Source organism: Staurois parvus, unplaced genomic scaffold (genome assembly GCF_062004578.1).
Source record: "Staurois parvus isolate SC_StPar_1 unplaced genomic scaffold, SC_StPar_1.0 ptg002140l, whole genome shotgun sequence".
Taxonomy (NCBI): Eukaryota; Metazoa; Chordata; class Amphibia; order Anura; family Ranidae; genus Staurois; species Staurois parvus.
The window spans coordinates 5780899-5795891 of NW_028319936.1; the positions used below are offsets into that span (position 1 = coordinate 5780899).

Here is a 14993-nt window from a genome sequence, read left to right on the forward strand (position 1 = left end):
GACATTTACTTTAAAGAGAACTCTAGAAGGAATTTCCAATCTTCTTAAATCCATTATACAATACACCAAGAAGTAAGGCATTTTTAAACAACTTGAATTTTGTTGTTAAGCATGATAGTTAATAGATCTTTGAGTCTGCTTTTAAATGGGCTATTCTACAGCCTATCCAGATGACCTGTGGAGTTTAATGTTCCTTCAGTCCGAGCACCAGTAATAAAGCTCTCACAGTCTGGATGGCTGAGCACTGCTGTCCTTATGTGTGTTGTTCTACAACCTACTGAGAGTGCTAATTTGTAAGTTATATTTAGCCACTTTTGCTGACTTGCTTGTGGACAGCTGAGATGCTATTAAGGTATAAAGGGCTACTTATGAGACACTTATCTACAAAACGTTCAAGCATTGTTTAAGTCCATACAAGCACTCCAAGCACAATGGAAGAGTCATCACATTTCTCTTCTCGGACGTATTGCCTCTATCAAAATGACTATACTGCCTAAACTTTTTATCCTCTTTGCAACATTACTGATCCCTGTACCCCCATCACACCTTAAATAACTTCAGACGGACCTCCTGAATTTCATATAAAAGACTATAAAAGACAGGATAGCCAACACAGCATTTCTAAATTTATTGAGATATTACTATGCAACTCAACTATGTGGTGTAGCCTCTTGGGTCCCACTTTTCATATACAACCGCTCGACAGAGGTCTAAAAATTTTGGTTAGCTCCTGTTCACTCTAATAACTTACTGTGTAATGCTGATGCAGAAGATATTGACTCTTCTTATCTTCTGCACTCTATGTCACTTTTACGTGGATTGTGGAGAATTTTGAAACATAAACATTCTCTTATGTGTGAAGCATCCCTCATGACTACCTTTTTGTTTAACCCCAAAGTGCCAGATAGTCTAATCTCCCAGATGTCCTCTCCAAGGATGTCAGAAAAGCTATTCCACTTTGACTATCTGGTTGATCCTGGAATGAGAAAATTGCTTACTTTTGATATACTCAGAAAGTATAATATACTGTGCTGAGCACACTATGGATGCTTACAGATACGTCACTATGCGTACTCCATTGCCCTCACGCTACAACTTTTCAAATTGACTCCCTTTCAGAGATTAGTTCTAGTGGGCCCCTCCCAAAAGGGTTTAATCTCCGATATTTACAAAATTCTTAATAGTTTCCCAAAGCAAACACAGGGGAAACATGCTTTCATGTGCAAATGGGAAAGGACTGTTAGCGAGGAATTCTCCTTAGAAGCTTGGCAAGTGTTTTGGTCCTAGGCTGCAAATACCTCTAAATGTGCACTCTAAAAGAAAAATACTTCTACAATCCTCCATTTATGATACTTAACACCTGAGCTTTTACATGCTATTTATCCAACAGCTAGTGACCGCTGCTGAAGATGCTTCAGAAACCGAGGTTCCTTGTTGCACATATTCTGGCAAAGTCGATGTCTTGAATCATACTGGCAGTCAGTCCACCACCTACTTCAACGTTTATTTGATTTGAGCTTTCCCATTCTGTCTAAAGTATTCTTACTAGGTTTGCTCCCACCTATTCTCTCTAAAACTGCTAAAAAATTGGCATGTCATATTGTTACTGCACCACAGTGCTTGGTGGCACCACATTGGAAAAAGAGAGAACCCCCTTCCTCTGTTGATATATACGCCAGAATTAAAGCTGTTGAACTGATGGAATCCCTTACAGCACAGGTGTCAAACTGGCGGCACTCCAGCTGTTGCCAAACTACAAGTCCCATGAGGCATTGCAAGATTGACAGTTACAAGCACGATTCCCAAAGGCAGAGGCATGATGGGACTTGTAGTTTCGCAACAGCTGGAGGACTGCCAGTTTGACACCCCTGCCTTACAGCATGGCTAATACCCTTGAAAAACACAATAAGATTTGGGAGCTCTGGCATCTTATCGAAGACCCAGAACCTTCTGAATAGCAATCACTTCCTCCATACTGGAGGACGGTGGGATTCTGGAGAGTGGAGAGTTCTGCATTTCCCTTTTCTCATTCTATCTATTCCCCACTTTGTTTTCTTTTTTCTTTCTTACTACTTTTATTCAGATTCTGATTTACTTTGTAGCACATTAATTGTAGAGATGGATATAATATCTGGGTAGTTGTTGGTACACATGGAGGCATCTTTGAGCAAGTATATTATTATTGTTAGGCGTTATAAATTTATGGTTGCATATGTTATGCTACCATTCCTCCTCTAATATGGAAATTGCTGCTTCGCAAGGTACCTTGAATGGCTATCCTTGAACAACAAAACTTTTATATCATTTTTCTGTCAGCTTTTAGTGATGGTTTATTGACTTCCAGATATTGTTGTGAATACATTCCACCTTACTGATTCATGTTGAATGCTGTACGTGTTTTCTATTTGAAAATCTAAAAAAATGTTTAATTATAATACAGAAAGGTATAAAGACAAGGTATAAAGACCCTGTTCATTTACAATAATGCACGCAGCTGCCATTTATCAAACCTGTTGAATGCTTGATTATGTATGGAACCTATTGGCTCACATTGTTCTGCACCTTGGAGGCTGTTACCCCTTTCACCTAAATTTACTTCCCTGTAAAGGTTACCAAGTGCAGGTATTCAGTGGCTGCAGAGATAACCAGTTCAGTGTAGCTGTATTTAGGAAGCTGAAATCAGACTGAGTAAGTTTAAAATAAAGTTTGTTAATGCAAATAACACTCCACCACCAAGAGACCATAATCAAACCAAAATTTAAATATGAAAAATAAATGTGACAGTGAAGCAATACCAAACCAATGACCTAACTAAAAATTAAAGGAACACTTTGAAAACACATCAGATCTCAATGGGGAAAATAACATGCTGGATATCTATCCTGATATGGACTGGGTAATGTGTTAGGAATGCAAGGATGCCCCATTGTTTGATGGAAATGAAAATTATCAACCGACAGAGGACTGAATTCAAAGACACCCCGAAAATCAAAGTGAAAAAATGATGCAGCAGTCTAGTCCATTTTGCTGAAATTTCATTGCACCAACTCAAAATGGTACTTAGTAGTTTGTATGGCCCCCACGTGCTTGTATGCATGCCAGAAATTGTCAGGGCATGCTCCTAAGGAGGCAACGGATGGTGTCCTGGGGTATTTCCTCCCAGATCTGGGCTAGGGCATCACTGAGCTCCTGGACAGTCTGAGGTGCAACCTAGCAGTGTTGGATGGACCAAAACTGTGAAGAAGAACAACAAAAGAAAAGCGCACCAACCTTGCGCATTACCTCAGTAACCAAAATTTATTAAATAAAAGAATGGTACTCACAAACAGCGAATAAAAACAAGCATGTAAGTCCTCAAAGGGACTTTAGAGGCAAGATGCCAATGCGAATCCCATCATGGAGGAAGCCACTCAGTACAGTACATGATATCCCAGAGATGTTCTATTGGATTTAGGTCAGGTGAGTGTGGGGGCCATTCAATGGTATCAATTCCTTCATCCCCCAGGAACTGCCTGCATACTCTCGCCACATGAGGCCAGGAATTGTCATGCACCAGGAGGAACCCAGGACCCACTGCACCAGTGTAGGGTCTGAGAATGGGTCCAAGGATTTCATCCCAATACCTAATGGCAGTCAGGGTGCCGTTGTTTAACTTGTAGAGGTCTGTGCATCCCTCCATGAATATGCCTCCCCAGACCATCACTGACCCACCACCAAAACGGTCATGCTGAACGATGTTACAGGCAGCATAAAATTCTCCACGGCTTCTCCAGACCCTTTTACATCTGTCACATGTGCTCAGGGTGAACCAGCTCTCATCTGTGAAAAGAACAGGGTGCCAATGGTGGACCTGCCTATTCTAGTGTTCAAGGGCAAATGCCAATAAAGCTCTATGGTGCTGGGCGGTGAGCCAAGGGCCCACTAGAGGACATCAGGACCTTAGGCCACCCTCATGAAGTCTGTTTCTGACTGGTCAGAGACATTTACAGCAGTGGTCTGCTGGAGGTTATTTTGTAGGGCTCTGGCAGTGCTCATCCTGTTCCTCCTTGCACAAAGGAGCAGATACTGGTAATGGGTTAAGGACCTTCTACGGCCCTGTCAAGCTCTCCTAGAGTAACTGTCTGCCTCCTGGAATCTCCTCCATGCTCTTGAGACTGTGCTGCGAGATACAGCAAACCTTCTGGCAATGGCACGTATTGATGTGCCATTGCGGAGGAGTTGGACTGCCTATGCAATCTCTGTAAGGTCCAGGTATCGCCTCATGCTACCAGTAATGACACTGACCCTAGCCAAATGAAAAACTAGAGAAAAACAATCAGAAAAGATGAGTAAGGAAAAAAATGTCAGTGGTCTCCACCTGTAAAACCGTTCCTGTTTTGGGGGTCATCTCATTGTTGCCCATCTAATGCACCAAAGCAGCTGAAACTGATTAACAACCCTCTCTGCTTGAGGGGGATCCCAGGAGTTTAATTGACTTGACGCTATACTCTGATTAAAAAGTCTTCCTTTAATTTTTTTGAGCAGTGTATATACATTATGTAAATACGGAGGGAAGCTGACATAAACAGAGCATGATCCAGACTGGGAACAAGGGAAGCAGAGATATACCAAGATACAGGGTACAGTATACAAGGAACAGGATAAGGTAGTGATCAGCAAGCAGGTAAATGGCACTATGCAATTTCCCTGATGTTGCATTTCAAAAATGCTGCAGGAACATTTTTCCTGCATGAACCACAGGCGCTGCAGCTCATTCAAATAAGTGGGCTGCTGTGCCCGCACAAACATGGCTCGTAGAGCCTAAGTGCAGATCAGAGGCTTGTTCTGTAGTCTAATCCTAGCTAAAGCTGCAGTAAACCTATAAAGTGGAAAAAATATTTGAATTACATATTATTTTTTATTTATTCTATAACTAAGCATAATTAAAACTAATTCATATCCAGAGGGTGGTCCACAGAGAAATGGGAATAACAAGGCTCTGGCCCCATTCACAGTTGCAGATGGGGCCGTTTGTGATTATCTGCAGGAGACCCAGTGGAAGTTCCCTGCACTCAGCTGCAGGAATGATGCTCTATTAAAAGAAATGTGAGGCTGATAGCTCCTGCAGCTATTCATCGTTGATTGCATGTAGTTGCTCATGTAGTGGTTACCTGTGGATGATAAGCTCTGGAGACAGACGTTCGGTGTCAAGGGCCAATAATGTGCAGGTAACCTCTGCATAAGTCAATGTATGTAATCAACCATGAACAGGGGCGGACTGACAACTCATGGGGCCCCTGGGCAATATGGGATCATGGGGCCCCTGTGTCCTCGCCCACACTCAAACCACACCCAAAAAAGCCTGTGAAAGGTACCAGGGACATCTCATGGGGCCCCCTACTGACCCCGGGCCCTCGGGCAGTGCCCGAGTTCCCCAATGGTCAGTCCGCCCCTGACCATGAATTTCTGTGGGAACAATCGCCCTGCCATTGCTGTCAAAGGGGATTCTTTCTCGCAGTTGACCACAGAGAACCCCTGTTTGGTCTCCCACAGCTTATCACAAATGGTCTTATTCGCAACTGTGAATGGGATCTAAAAAAACTGCAAAACTTCCCCCTGAAGTCCAAAGCACAGATCGTATGCTGGCATTCAAACAAGCTCATCCAGGCTAGCTGAAATAGATCAAAAGACAGAGGGTGGAAATGCTGCACACCAGAACACAGCCACTATACTCAGAGATAAAGAAAATACTTCAGCCTGAGCTCCTCCTGGCTATGATTCTCTGGCATGTTCCACCCCACCTTTCTATGATTAAGCCCCATAGGCGGGGTGAAACATGTCAGAGGAGCATGGCCAGGATGTGTTCAGGCTGAAGCCATATCTTTATCTCTCTATATAGAGGCTGGGTTCCATTGGGTGGCATTTCCACCTTCTGTCTTCTGATGTGAATGGGGTCTTACACAGATATGACAAGGTATCAGCACTTCAGTATGGTTGGTAGCTTAAAACATTTAGATCCAGATCAGGCTCACTTTAAGAGCTGCAGCATGACATAATTCACTTCATGTAGTAAAAATGCACAGCATACACATATTTAAATCTAAAAATATAGTGTTTCCAATAAATTAGGTGTGACATTTCCTGCCATAAGCATGGAAGTGGATAGATTATCTGTTATCATTGCTATAACTTTAAAAAAAACATAGGAAGAGTGAAGGAATTTAGTTCATATGATTTCAGTTGATAAGCCTTTTTTGTGCTGTTCGTATCTATTTTCCACCATTAATGAGATAGGTAAAGATGGTTCATAGTTTTCCGTAGGACAAGCCCGTATTTATAAATGAAAATTGTTTCCTGGAGCATTATCTACCCCTGACAGAAATAGAGCGGTTTTATTAAAAGTAGAGGTTTTACAATAAAGACACCTGCATTGTGCATTTCCATTTGATTTGTATTTATATGAAGATCCATGTCGAAACCAACTTAGAGATGGTACGTGGCTTACTTACAGTATGTATTTATATCTGTGACTCTTGGAACTGTATTTGCAGTTGTTTCTATCTCTGTAAGAATTGCTTTGTTTCTTAAGCCTCGTACACATGATATCGAAATGATATTCTGTTTTTTTTTTTTCAAGCTAGTCTCATGTCGAACAGAAATAGGTTACTAAACATACAAAAATTCTTGTAACACACAATACAAAGTATCATGATAATGTCAAGTATTGTTTTGTAATGTATTCTTTTGTTTTTGAGCATGCATGGTCTTGGTCATGCTTAGTCTTCTATAGGCAAAATACCATACTGATTAAACAAAAACTGTACTGTTTTCGTACGGAAAAATTTTCCGCTTTTGTCTCTTTGGATAATTTGAACTGTTGTGATCGACTCTCGAAAGCTGTGTACTAATAATCAGATTATCGGAAAATTGCTCCGAAGACAGTATTAATCATTCGATTTTTTCATTGTGCGTACTAGGCATTAGTCCTACATTTATCAGTCCTATATTTCAATCATTTGCCCGTCCTTTATTTGTATATCACATTTCATTCATATAAGCTGTAGCTACAGCAGAGCTCGGCAGAAAGGTCAGGTATAGTCAGGCACTCTTGATGAGTACCTGTCACATTTCTCTCTGTTCTATTAACCCTGCCGTACCAGAATATTACAGCAGTGGTGATGGGAGGAGGGGGTTTGGAGGAAGAAGCTTGCAAGGAATTCAGCAAAACATAGGACAAATTGGATTAATTAGTTTTTTTAGTTTATTTTCTCTCAATTTAGTCTTGAAGTGATGTTTACCATATTCTATCACCTAGAAATAATCTAAAGAAAAAAATCTCAAATAAACAAACAAAAAAATTATATATATATATATATATATATATATATATATATATATCTGTGGCAATTTCGCAAAAGTGTAGCAAAGCTGCCTGCCATGTATTCAAATGATTTTTACACTGAACTGCAACGGTATGATAAGTCTGTCAATGACAGATACGTAAAATGTACCACATTTTCAGATGCATCAACTATTTTCTTAATAAATGTCCCCTGAATCTTCAGTTATATTCCTGAAACTTACATAACAGTCAGTGAGTGCTGTGAAAACAACACTTGAAGGGTATGTTTACTGGTGGTTTGTAGGGCAACTGTATGACATTCAAGAGCATGTAAACCCTAACAAGGATCTGATTTGTTCTTTTTGGTTTAATAAATATACCATTGAGAGCTCGTTGTTGTAACTATTTGATGAATGCTGTTGATCCTGGCAGAAATCCAATGCTGTCCTGTGTCCCGTACACCCTGCATCAATTCACGAAGTCTTATCAGCCCTTCTCAGTTTATCTCTGTGGACTACAGAACATAGTGTGATAGTGAAGAGAAGAGAGGGAGGTGATCTGTAGTAGTCCCTAACACACTTCTTGTCCTACAGTGACAACACTGCTCCTACATGCACTGCAGTAATCATCACCCTAGGACAGGACTTGTATTACTGACAGGATCACCAGGTAATAAAAATGGAAAAAAGAAAAAAAAAATTCAGCCACCACATTTAAGGACTAACAAGGTGGAAAATGTTATATACTGTATATGTTCTTTAGTCTAGATAATCTTTGACCATTTCAGTCCAAAGAGTGAAGGGTTATGTAAAAGCTGATGACTGCAGTAGTAGCCATCAGCTTGTGCCTGTTTTCCTCAACTGGCTCCTGGCTGTAAAGCAAAAGTGTGGCTTCTTCTATGTGTCTTCTTGGCTTCTTGGCTGTGTGGCTTCTTCTGCCTGGATCTCCCACCTGGTTCTTAGGCTCTCTTGCTCTTAGATGGAGCCTGGAACCACATCAGCTGGCTTCAGGATGCCAGGTGGGAGGAGACCAAGGAACATCTGTTACTCGATCTCCTCTGCAGCAAATGAAGGCAGAAGTGATGATGATTTACTCATTTTCAGCGAAAGCATCCAAACAAGCATGAACTGTGCTTGGCTAGTTGCTTTCGAGGTCAAGGGAGACATTGGAAGTCATTGAGGGAACCCAAATGACTCCATAAAAGTTACCTCTCACCTGCTCAATGCTATCACATGAGGAACTGTTAACCCATTGTAATAGCAATAACGTTACATTAAATCAAAGTTTAAAAAAATTATAATAAAATGTATAAATAGAATTAAACAACCCCCATTACCCTGTACCCACCTACAAATGCTTATGCAGCATAGGGTGCACAGATGTATGCAAACCACAATTGCACTACACATTAGAGGTATCCCCATATATGTTGGAGTGGGACCAATCATTCTAGCACCACAGCTCACAGTTAACTCTAAACTCTAAAAGCTCTGATGAGCTGTAAAGGGTTTTAAAGTGTCACCTATGGAGATTTTTTCAATATCATGAGAGCCCACAATTTTAAGACTTGACATTTTTGGTTTCTATTTACTCAATACAACCCCATCTTTTTTTCTTTTTTACAAAAAATGTGTATATTATTGTGTGTGTTTGTACTAAAATTCATTTACTATATTTTTTTTCTGAAAATTTGTGTTTGATAAACAGTTGCACAAATCATGCTAAATAAAAAAATTGCAACTACTATTTTTTTTTTATCCTACCGGGCCTTTACTTTCAGAAAACATACAATGTACTTGGTGTTTAAGTAAATGTTCTAGCAAAAAATGCAGATTTTTCATGTGTACAACAAATAAAAAAATTGCTCTAGTACCAAAGTTGTTAATTACCCTTCCCCCTTTTATGCTACCCTCCAAAAAAAAAGCAAATGGTCAGGGCAGTGCAATACGGTAACTACTGCATCTGATGTTTGTAGATAGCCTTTTTAGACTCTTCTTTCAAAGTACAATTGCCCTTTCAGTATTTCTAATCTGTTTAGATATTTAAACATTATATCTTTTTTTTCCCTGCAGATGGTGTTGCTTGCTCGTTGTGAAGGACGCTGCAGTCAAACGTCTCGTTCTGACCCTCTGGTCTCCTTCAGCACTGTTTTAAAGCAGCCCTTTCGTTCCACATGCTATTGCTGCAGACCTCAGACTTCCAAGTTAAAAGCCATCCGTCTGCGCTGTTCTGGAGGCCTTCGTCTTACAGCTACATACCGCTATATTCTTTCTTGTCACTGCGAGGAATGCAATTCTTAGAGACTAATAACATACAAAGACAACTGGATTGGGAAATTGTAAAGATGGACAGACAATACCCACAATATGTAAAATATATTTTTATTGTTTGTTGAAATTATTAATTGAATTAAATATAAGCAACACATATAATATTGTCAGCCAGTCTGAAATAAAAAAGTGAGTAATATTCACATTTCAGGGCCTTTTGTGATGATCTGCTACTTCTAAGGTATTCTGAGATGTGCTCATTATTTAAAGGTATTAATTGCAACACACATACATCATTAATTGTTAAAGTGGAACTAAAGTTAATGATATATGTTATTCAGTCTGTTGATAGTACTTGTATGCAGTTTTTTTTTGAGTCCCCCATCAGCAACATTTTATTACTTATTGATCCTGCCAGTAGATCTGTTATTTTTTTATTTCCCTTATCAGGCCAAACTGACCAGCAAACATTTCAGTTACGGGGGTTTGGAAAAGCCATAAACCACAAAGAAAAAGGGGAACTCTTTACGTCTGAAGGAAAAAAGATTTAATCTCCAAATACGGAAAGGTTTCTTTACAGTAAGAGCTGTGAAAATGTTAAGTTCAACTTTGGGCTCTGTTCTCCCCAGGCCTCTTCCCCTCCTCCCAGAGGTCTCCTGCAAGTAATGTATGTTATGCAGTTTTTATGATTAGCTTTCTGAAGTCTTCAGGATGGTTAGGTGATGCCACAGGGTTTATTATTATTATACAGTGTTTATATAGCGCCAAAAAGTTTGCTCAGGGCTGTACAATATAGTGGGGGGCAGTACATGAGACAATACAGTAACAAGACAATATATGAGAGGTTCGAGGGCCCTGCTCTTTCGAGCTTACAATATAGGAGGGAGGGGATAGTGGTACAGGAGGAAGTGGCTGTGGGGGATGGAGTGGTGGGAGGAGTGGAGGAGATCGGCTGTTATGTGAGGGTGGGGTAGGCTTCTCTGAAGAGGTGGGTTTTCAGGGTGCGCCTAAAGGTGAGGAGGGTAGGTGACAGTCTAATGGATCGGGGTAGTGAGTTCCAGAAGATGGGGGAAGTCCTGCAGTCGGGCGTGGGAGGAGGAGACCAGGGAGCTAGAAAGTAGGAGCTCTTGTGAGGAGCGAAGAGTACGGGTTGGGTGGTATTTGGGTATCAGGTCGGTGAGGTAGTTTGGGGCAATGCTATGAATGGCTTTGTACGTCAATGTTAGTAGTTTGAATTTAATGCGTTGGGCAATCGGAAGCCAGTGGAGGGAATGACAGAGGGGGGTGGCAGATGCAGAGCGGTTGGTAAGGTGGATGAGTCTGGCCGCTGAGTTCAGGATTGACTGAAGCGGGGATAGTCTGTGATGAGGTAGGCCGGTGAGGAGGGAGTTGCAGTAGTCGAGTCGTGAAATAATAAGGGAGTGAACGAGTTGTTTAGTAGTGTCTGGGGTTAGGAACGTACGTATTTTAGAGATGTTGCTGAGGTGGAGCCTACATGAGTTTGCCAGCGATTGGACATGGGGTTGGAAGGACAGATTTGAGTCTAGAGTGACACCTAGGACTTTGGCTTGCGAGGTGGGACTGATGGGGGCGTTGTTGATCGTGATGGAGAGGGTGGGGAGGGCGGTCGTGGGCTGGGGGGAAAATTAGGAGCTCAGTTTTGGAAAGGTTTAATTTGAGGAAGTGGAGTGGCATCCAGTCTGATATGTCGTTCAGTAGGCGGGTGATTCGGGCGGAGACTGAAGGGGTGTGGCGAGGGGTAGAGAGGTAGATTTGCGTGTCATCGGCGTAGAGGTGGTAGTTGAGGAGTTCTCTCCCTCCTTGCCTCTTCTTTGAGCTGGATGGTCCTCAGTCCACAAGAGTTGGTTCTGTGGATTGCTTTAAAAAAGGCCTGGATTCTTTCCTAGATACAGTGGGGAAAAAAAGTATTTAGTCAGCCACCAATTGTGCAAGTTCTCCCACTTAAAAAGATGAGAGAGGCCTGTAATTGGCATCATAGGTAGACCTCAACTATGAGAGACAAAATGAGAAAAAAAAGCCAGACAATCACATTGGCTGATTTGGAAAGAATTTATTTGCAAATTATGGTGGAAAATAAGTATTTGGTCACCTACAAACAAGCAAGATTTCTGGCTCTCACAGACTGTAAGCTATAATTAGCTTTCTGAAGTCTTCAGGATGGTTTAGTGATGCTGCAGGGTTCTCTCCCTCTTTTCCTCTTTGGGCTGGATTCTCCTCAGTGATGCAGAGTTCAATGCTAACATAAAGATGTCATCACTCTGCGCATTTACACAGTGAAAGCAAGGCACCATGGTGATGCCCCGCCAAGGGGCAAATCCATGACCTCCTGCACTTATAATAATTTCTTAGTCTTCCTTATTGAGTAACACTAGACATCATTCATTCCAAAAGACTGAATACTTGTAGTATCAAAAAAGATATACTATAGGGACAGCTCTGGACTGAAGGTGATATTTGAAGAACTACTCTTTTTTTAACAGGTTGTGGGACATTTCTAAAAGAATAAAAAAAAAGAAAATTAGCCCCTAGTTGTGTGTGTGTATATATATATATATATATATACATATACTATATTGCCAAACGTATTGGGACACCTCCAATCACCTCCATGGCCATAAGTGTATAAAGTCAAGCACCTATATATAGAAATTGAAGTTAAAAACTGGAAAAAAAGACAAGCACTGGGATACATTGTTACGAGAGGCAGACTGACCATTTGGGCACTGCCCGAGGGCCCGGGGTCAGTAGGGGGCCCCATGACATGCCCCTGGTACCTTTTTCATAGGCTTTTTTGAGTTTGGGCAAGGACACAGGGGCCCTATGCTCCCCTATTGCCCGGGGGCCCCATGATTTGTCAATCCGCCCCTGATTGTTACAGCACATGTTATGTGCACCTAAGTGTGATGTCGCTGATCTTGAGCCCTTAAGGGTCTATTTACATTTTTGCATCATGGTAACACACAATAAATGTTTTCAGGTGCCATTATTTTTTAACAAAACACAATCATGGTAGTGCATTGTATTGTCAAAAATGGTGCATGACGATTTTTGTCACGTTAGGGTTCATTGCAGAAAACGTTTTAATATTCCTCTTCTTATAGTCCTGGTTGCAGTGAACCACAGGATGAATAGATAGATGAATCTCCCTAATGGGGACAAACACAGCAATAAAAACCTGACAGGAGTTCTAACCCTTCACCACTCTTTATTAAATTAGAAAAAAAATGTTTTGGCTTCAGATACACGACCGTGTTTTGACGATCGCAAATAATTAGACCTAATGGATATTTCTCTGAAGGAATTCTTTTTACAGCTGTAAATAGAAGATACACTATATTGCCAAAGGTATTGGGACACCCCTTGATATCATTGGATTAAGGTGGTCCAATCACCTCCATGGCCACAGGTGTATAAAATCAAGCACCGAAGCATGCAGATTGCTTCTACAAACATTTGTGAAAGAATGGGTCGCTCTCAGGAGCTCAGTGAATTTAAGTGTGGTAATGTGAAAGGTGGAATAAGTTCATCCGTAAAATTTCCTTGTTACTAAATATTCCACGGTCAACTGTTAGTGGTATTATAACAAAGTGGAAGCAACTGGGAACAACAGCAACTCAGCCACAAAGTGGTAGGCCACATAAAATGACAGAGCGGGGTCAGCACATGCAGAAGTCACCGACTCTCTGAAGAATCAATAGCCAAAGACCTCCAAACTTCATGTGGCTTTCAGATTAGCCCAGCAACAGTACATAGAGAGCTTCATGGAATGGGTTTCCATAGCCGAGCCAAGTCTTACATCATAAATGCAAAGCGTCGAATGCAGTGGTTTAAAGCACTCCACCACTGGACTCTAGAGCAGTGGAGCCGTGGTCTCTGGAAAAATGAATCTTGCTTCTCTGTCTGGCAATCCGATGGACGTGTCTGGGTTTGGTGGTTGCCAGGAGAACGGTACTTGCCTGACTGCATTGTTCCAAGTGTAAAGTTTGGTGGAAGGAGGCTTATGGTGTGGGGTTGTTTTTCAGGGGTTGGGCTTATCCACTTAGTTCCATTAAAGGGAACTCTTAAGTCATCAGCATACCAACGTTTTGGACAATTTCATGCTTCCAACTTTGTGGAAACAGTTTGGAGATGATCCCTTCCTGTTCCAACATGATTGTGCACCAGTGCGCAAAGCAAGGTCCACAAAAGAAGGATGAGCGAGTTTGGGGTGGAGGAACTTGACTGGACTGCACAGAGTCCTGACCTCAACTCGATAGAACACCTTTGGGATGAATTAGAGTGGAGACTGAGCCAGGCCTTCTCATCCATCAGTGCCTGACCTCACAAATGTGCTTCTGGAAGAATGGTCAAACATTCCCATAGACACACTCCTAAACCTTGTGGACAGCCTTCCCAGAAGAGTTGAAGCTGTTATAGCTGCAAAGAGTGGGCCAACTCAATATTGAACCCTATGGATTAAAACTGGGATGCATTAAAGTTCATGTGTGTGGAAAGATACTCACCGGTCACTTTAATAGGTACACCTTGCTAGTACTGGGTTGGACCCCCTTTTGCCTTCAAAACTGCCTTAATTTTTCATGTCATAGATTCAACAAGGTGTTGGAAACATTCCTTAGATTGTTGTCGATATTGTCATGAGTTACTATTGCTTTTCTATCATCTGGAACCAGTCTGCCCATTTTCCTCTGACCTGTGACATCAACAAGGCATTTTTGTCCACACAACTGCCAATCACTGGACATGTTCTCTTTTTCTGACCATTCTCTGTAAATCCTAGAGATGGTTGTGCGTGAAAATCCCAGTAGATCAGCAGTTTTTTAAATACTCTGACTGGCTCGTCTGGCACCAACAACCAAGGCATGTTCAAAAACACTTAAATCCCCTCTCTTCCCCATTCTGATGCTCAGTTTGAACTTCAGCAAGTCACCTTCGCCACGTCTAGATGCCTAAATGCATTGAGTTGCTGCCACGTGATTGGCTGATGAGCAATTTGTGTTACCAAGCAGGTGTATCTAATAAGGTGGCCAGTGAGTTTATATATACAGTATATATATATATATATATATATATATATATATAAATATATACAGTATATATATTCACTGCTCAAAAAATTAAAGGAACACTTTTAGAGTATAGCATCAAGTCAATTAAACTCCTGGGATATTGATTTGGTCAGTTAAGTAGCATCAGGGGTTGTTAATCAGTTTCAAATGCTTTGGTGTTAATTAAATTAACAACAGGTATACTAGATGGGAAACAATAAGATGACCCCCAAAACAGGAATGGTTTTACAGGTGGAGGCCACTGACATTTTTTTTTCTACTCATCTTTTCTGACTGTTTTTCACTAGTTTTGCATTTGGCTAGGGTCAGTGTCAC

General features: G+C 41.2%; 1 protein-coding gene across 2 annotated transcripts in view; it reads left to right on the forward strand.

The window, feature by feature from the left end:
* The window catches only part of NDP (norrin cystine knot growth factor NDP), a 124463-nt gene extending 114667 nt beyond the window's left edge, over positions 1 to 9796 (forward strand). For both annotated transcript variants that reach the window (XM_089665120.1, XM_089665121.1), the window contains one exon: positions 9394 to 9796. In XM_089665120.1, the coding sequence (XP_089521246.1) occupies positions 9394 to 9621 (228 nt within the window). In that variant the 3' untranslated portion in view covers positions 9622 to 9796. The remainder of the gene's footprint in view (positions 1 to 9393) is intronic.
* The last annotated feature ends 5197 nt before the right edge of the window (positions 9797 to 14993 follow it).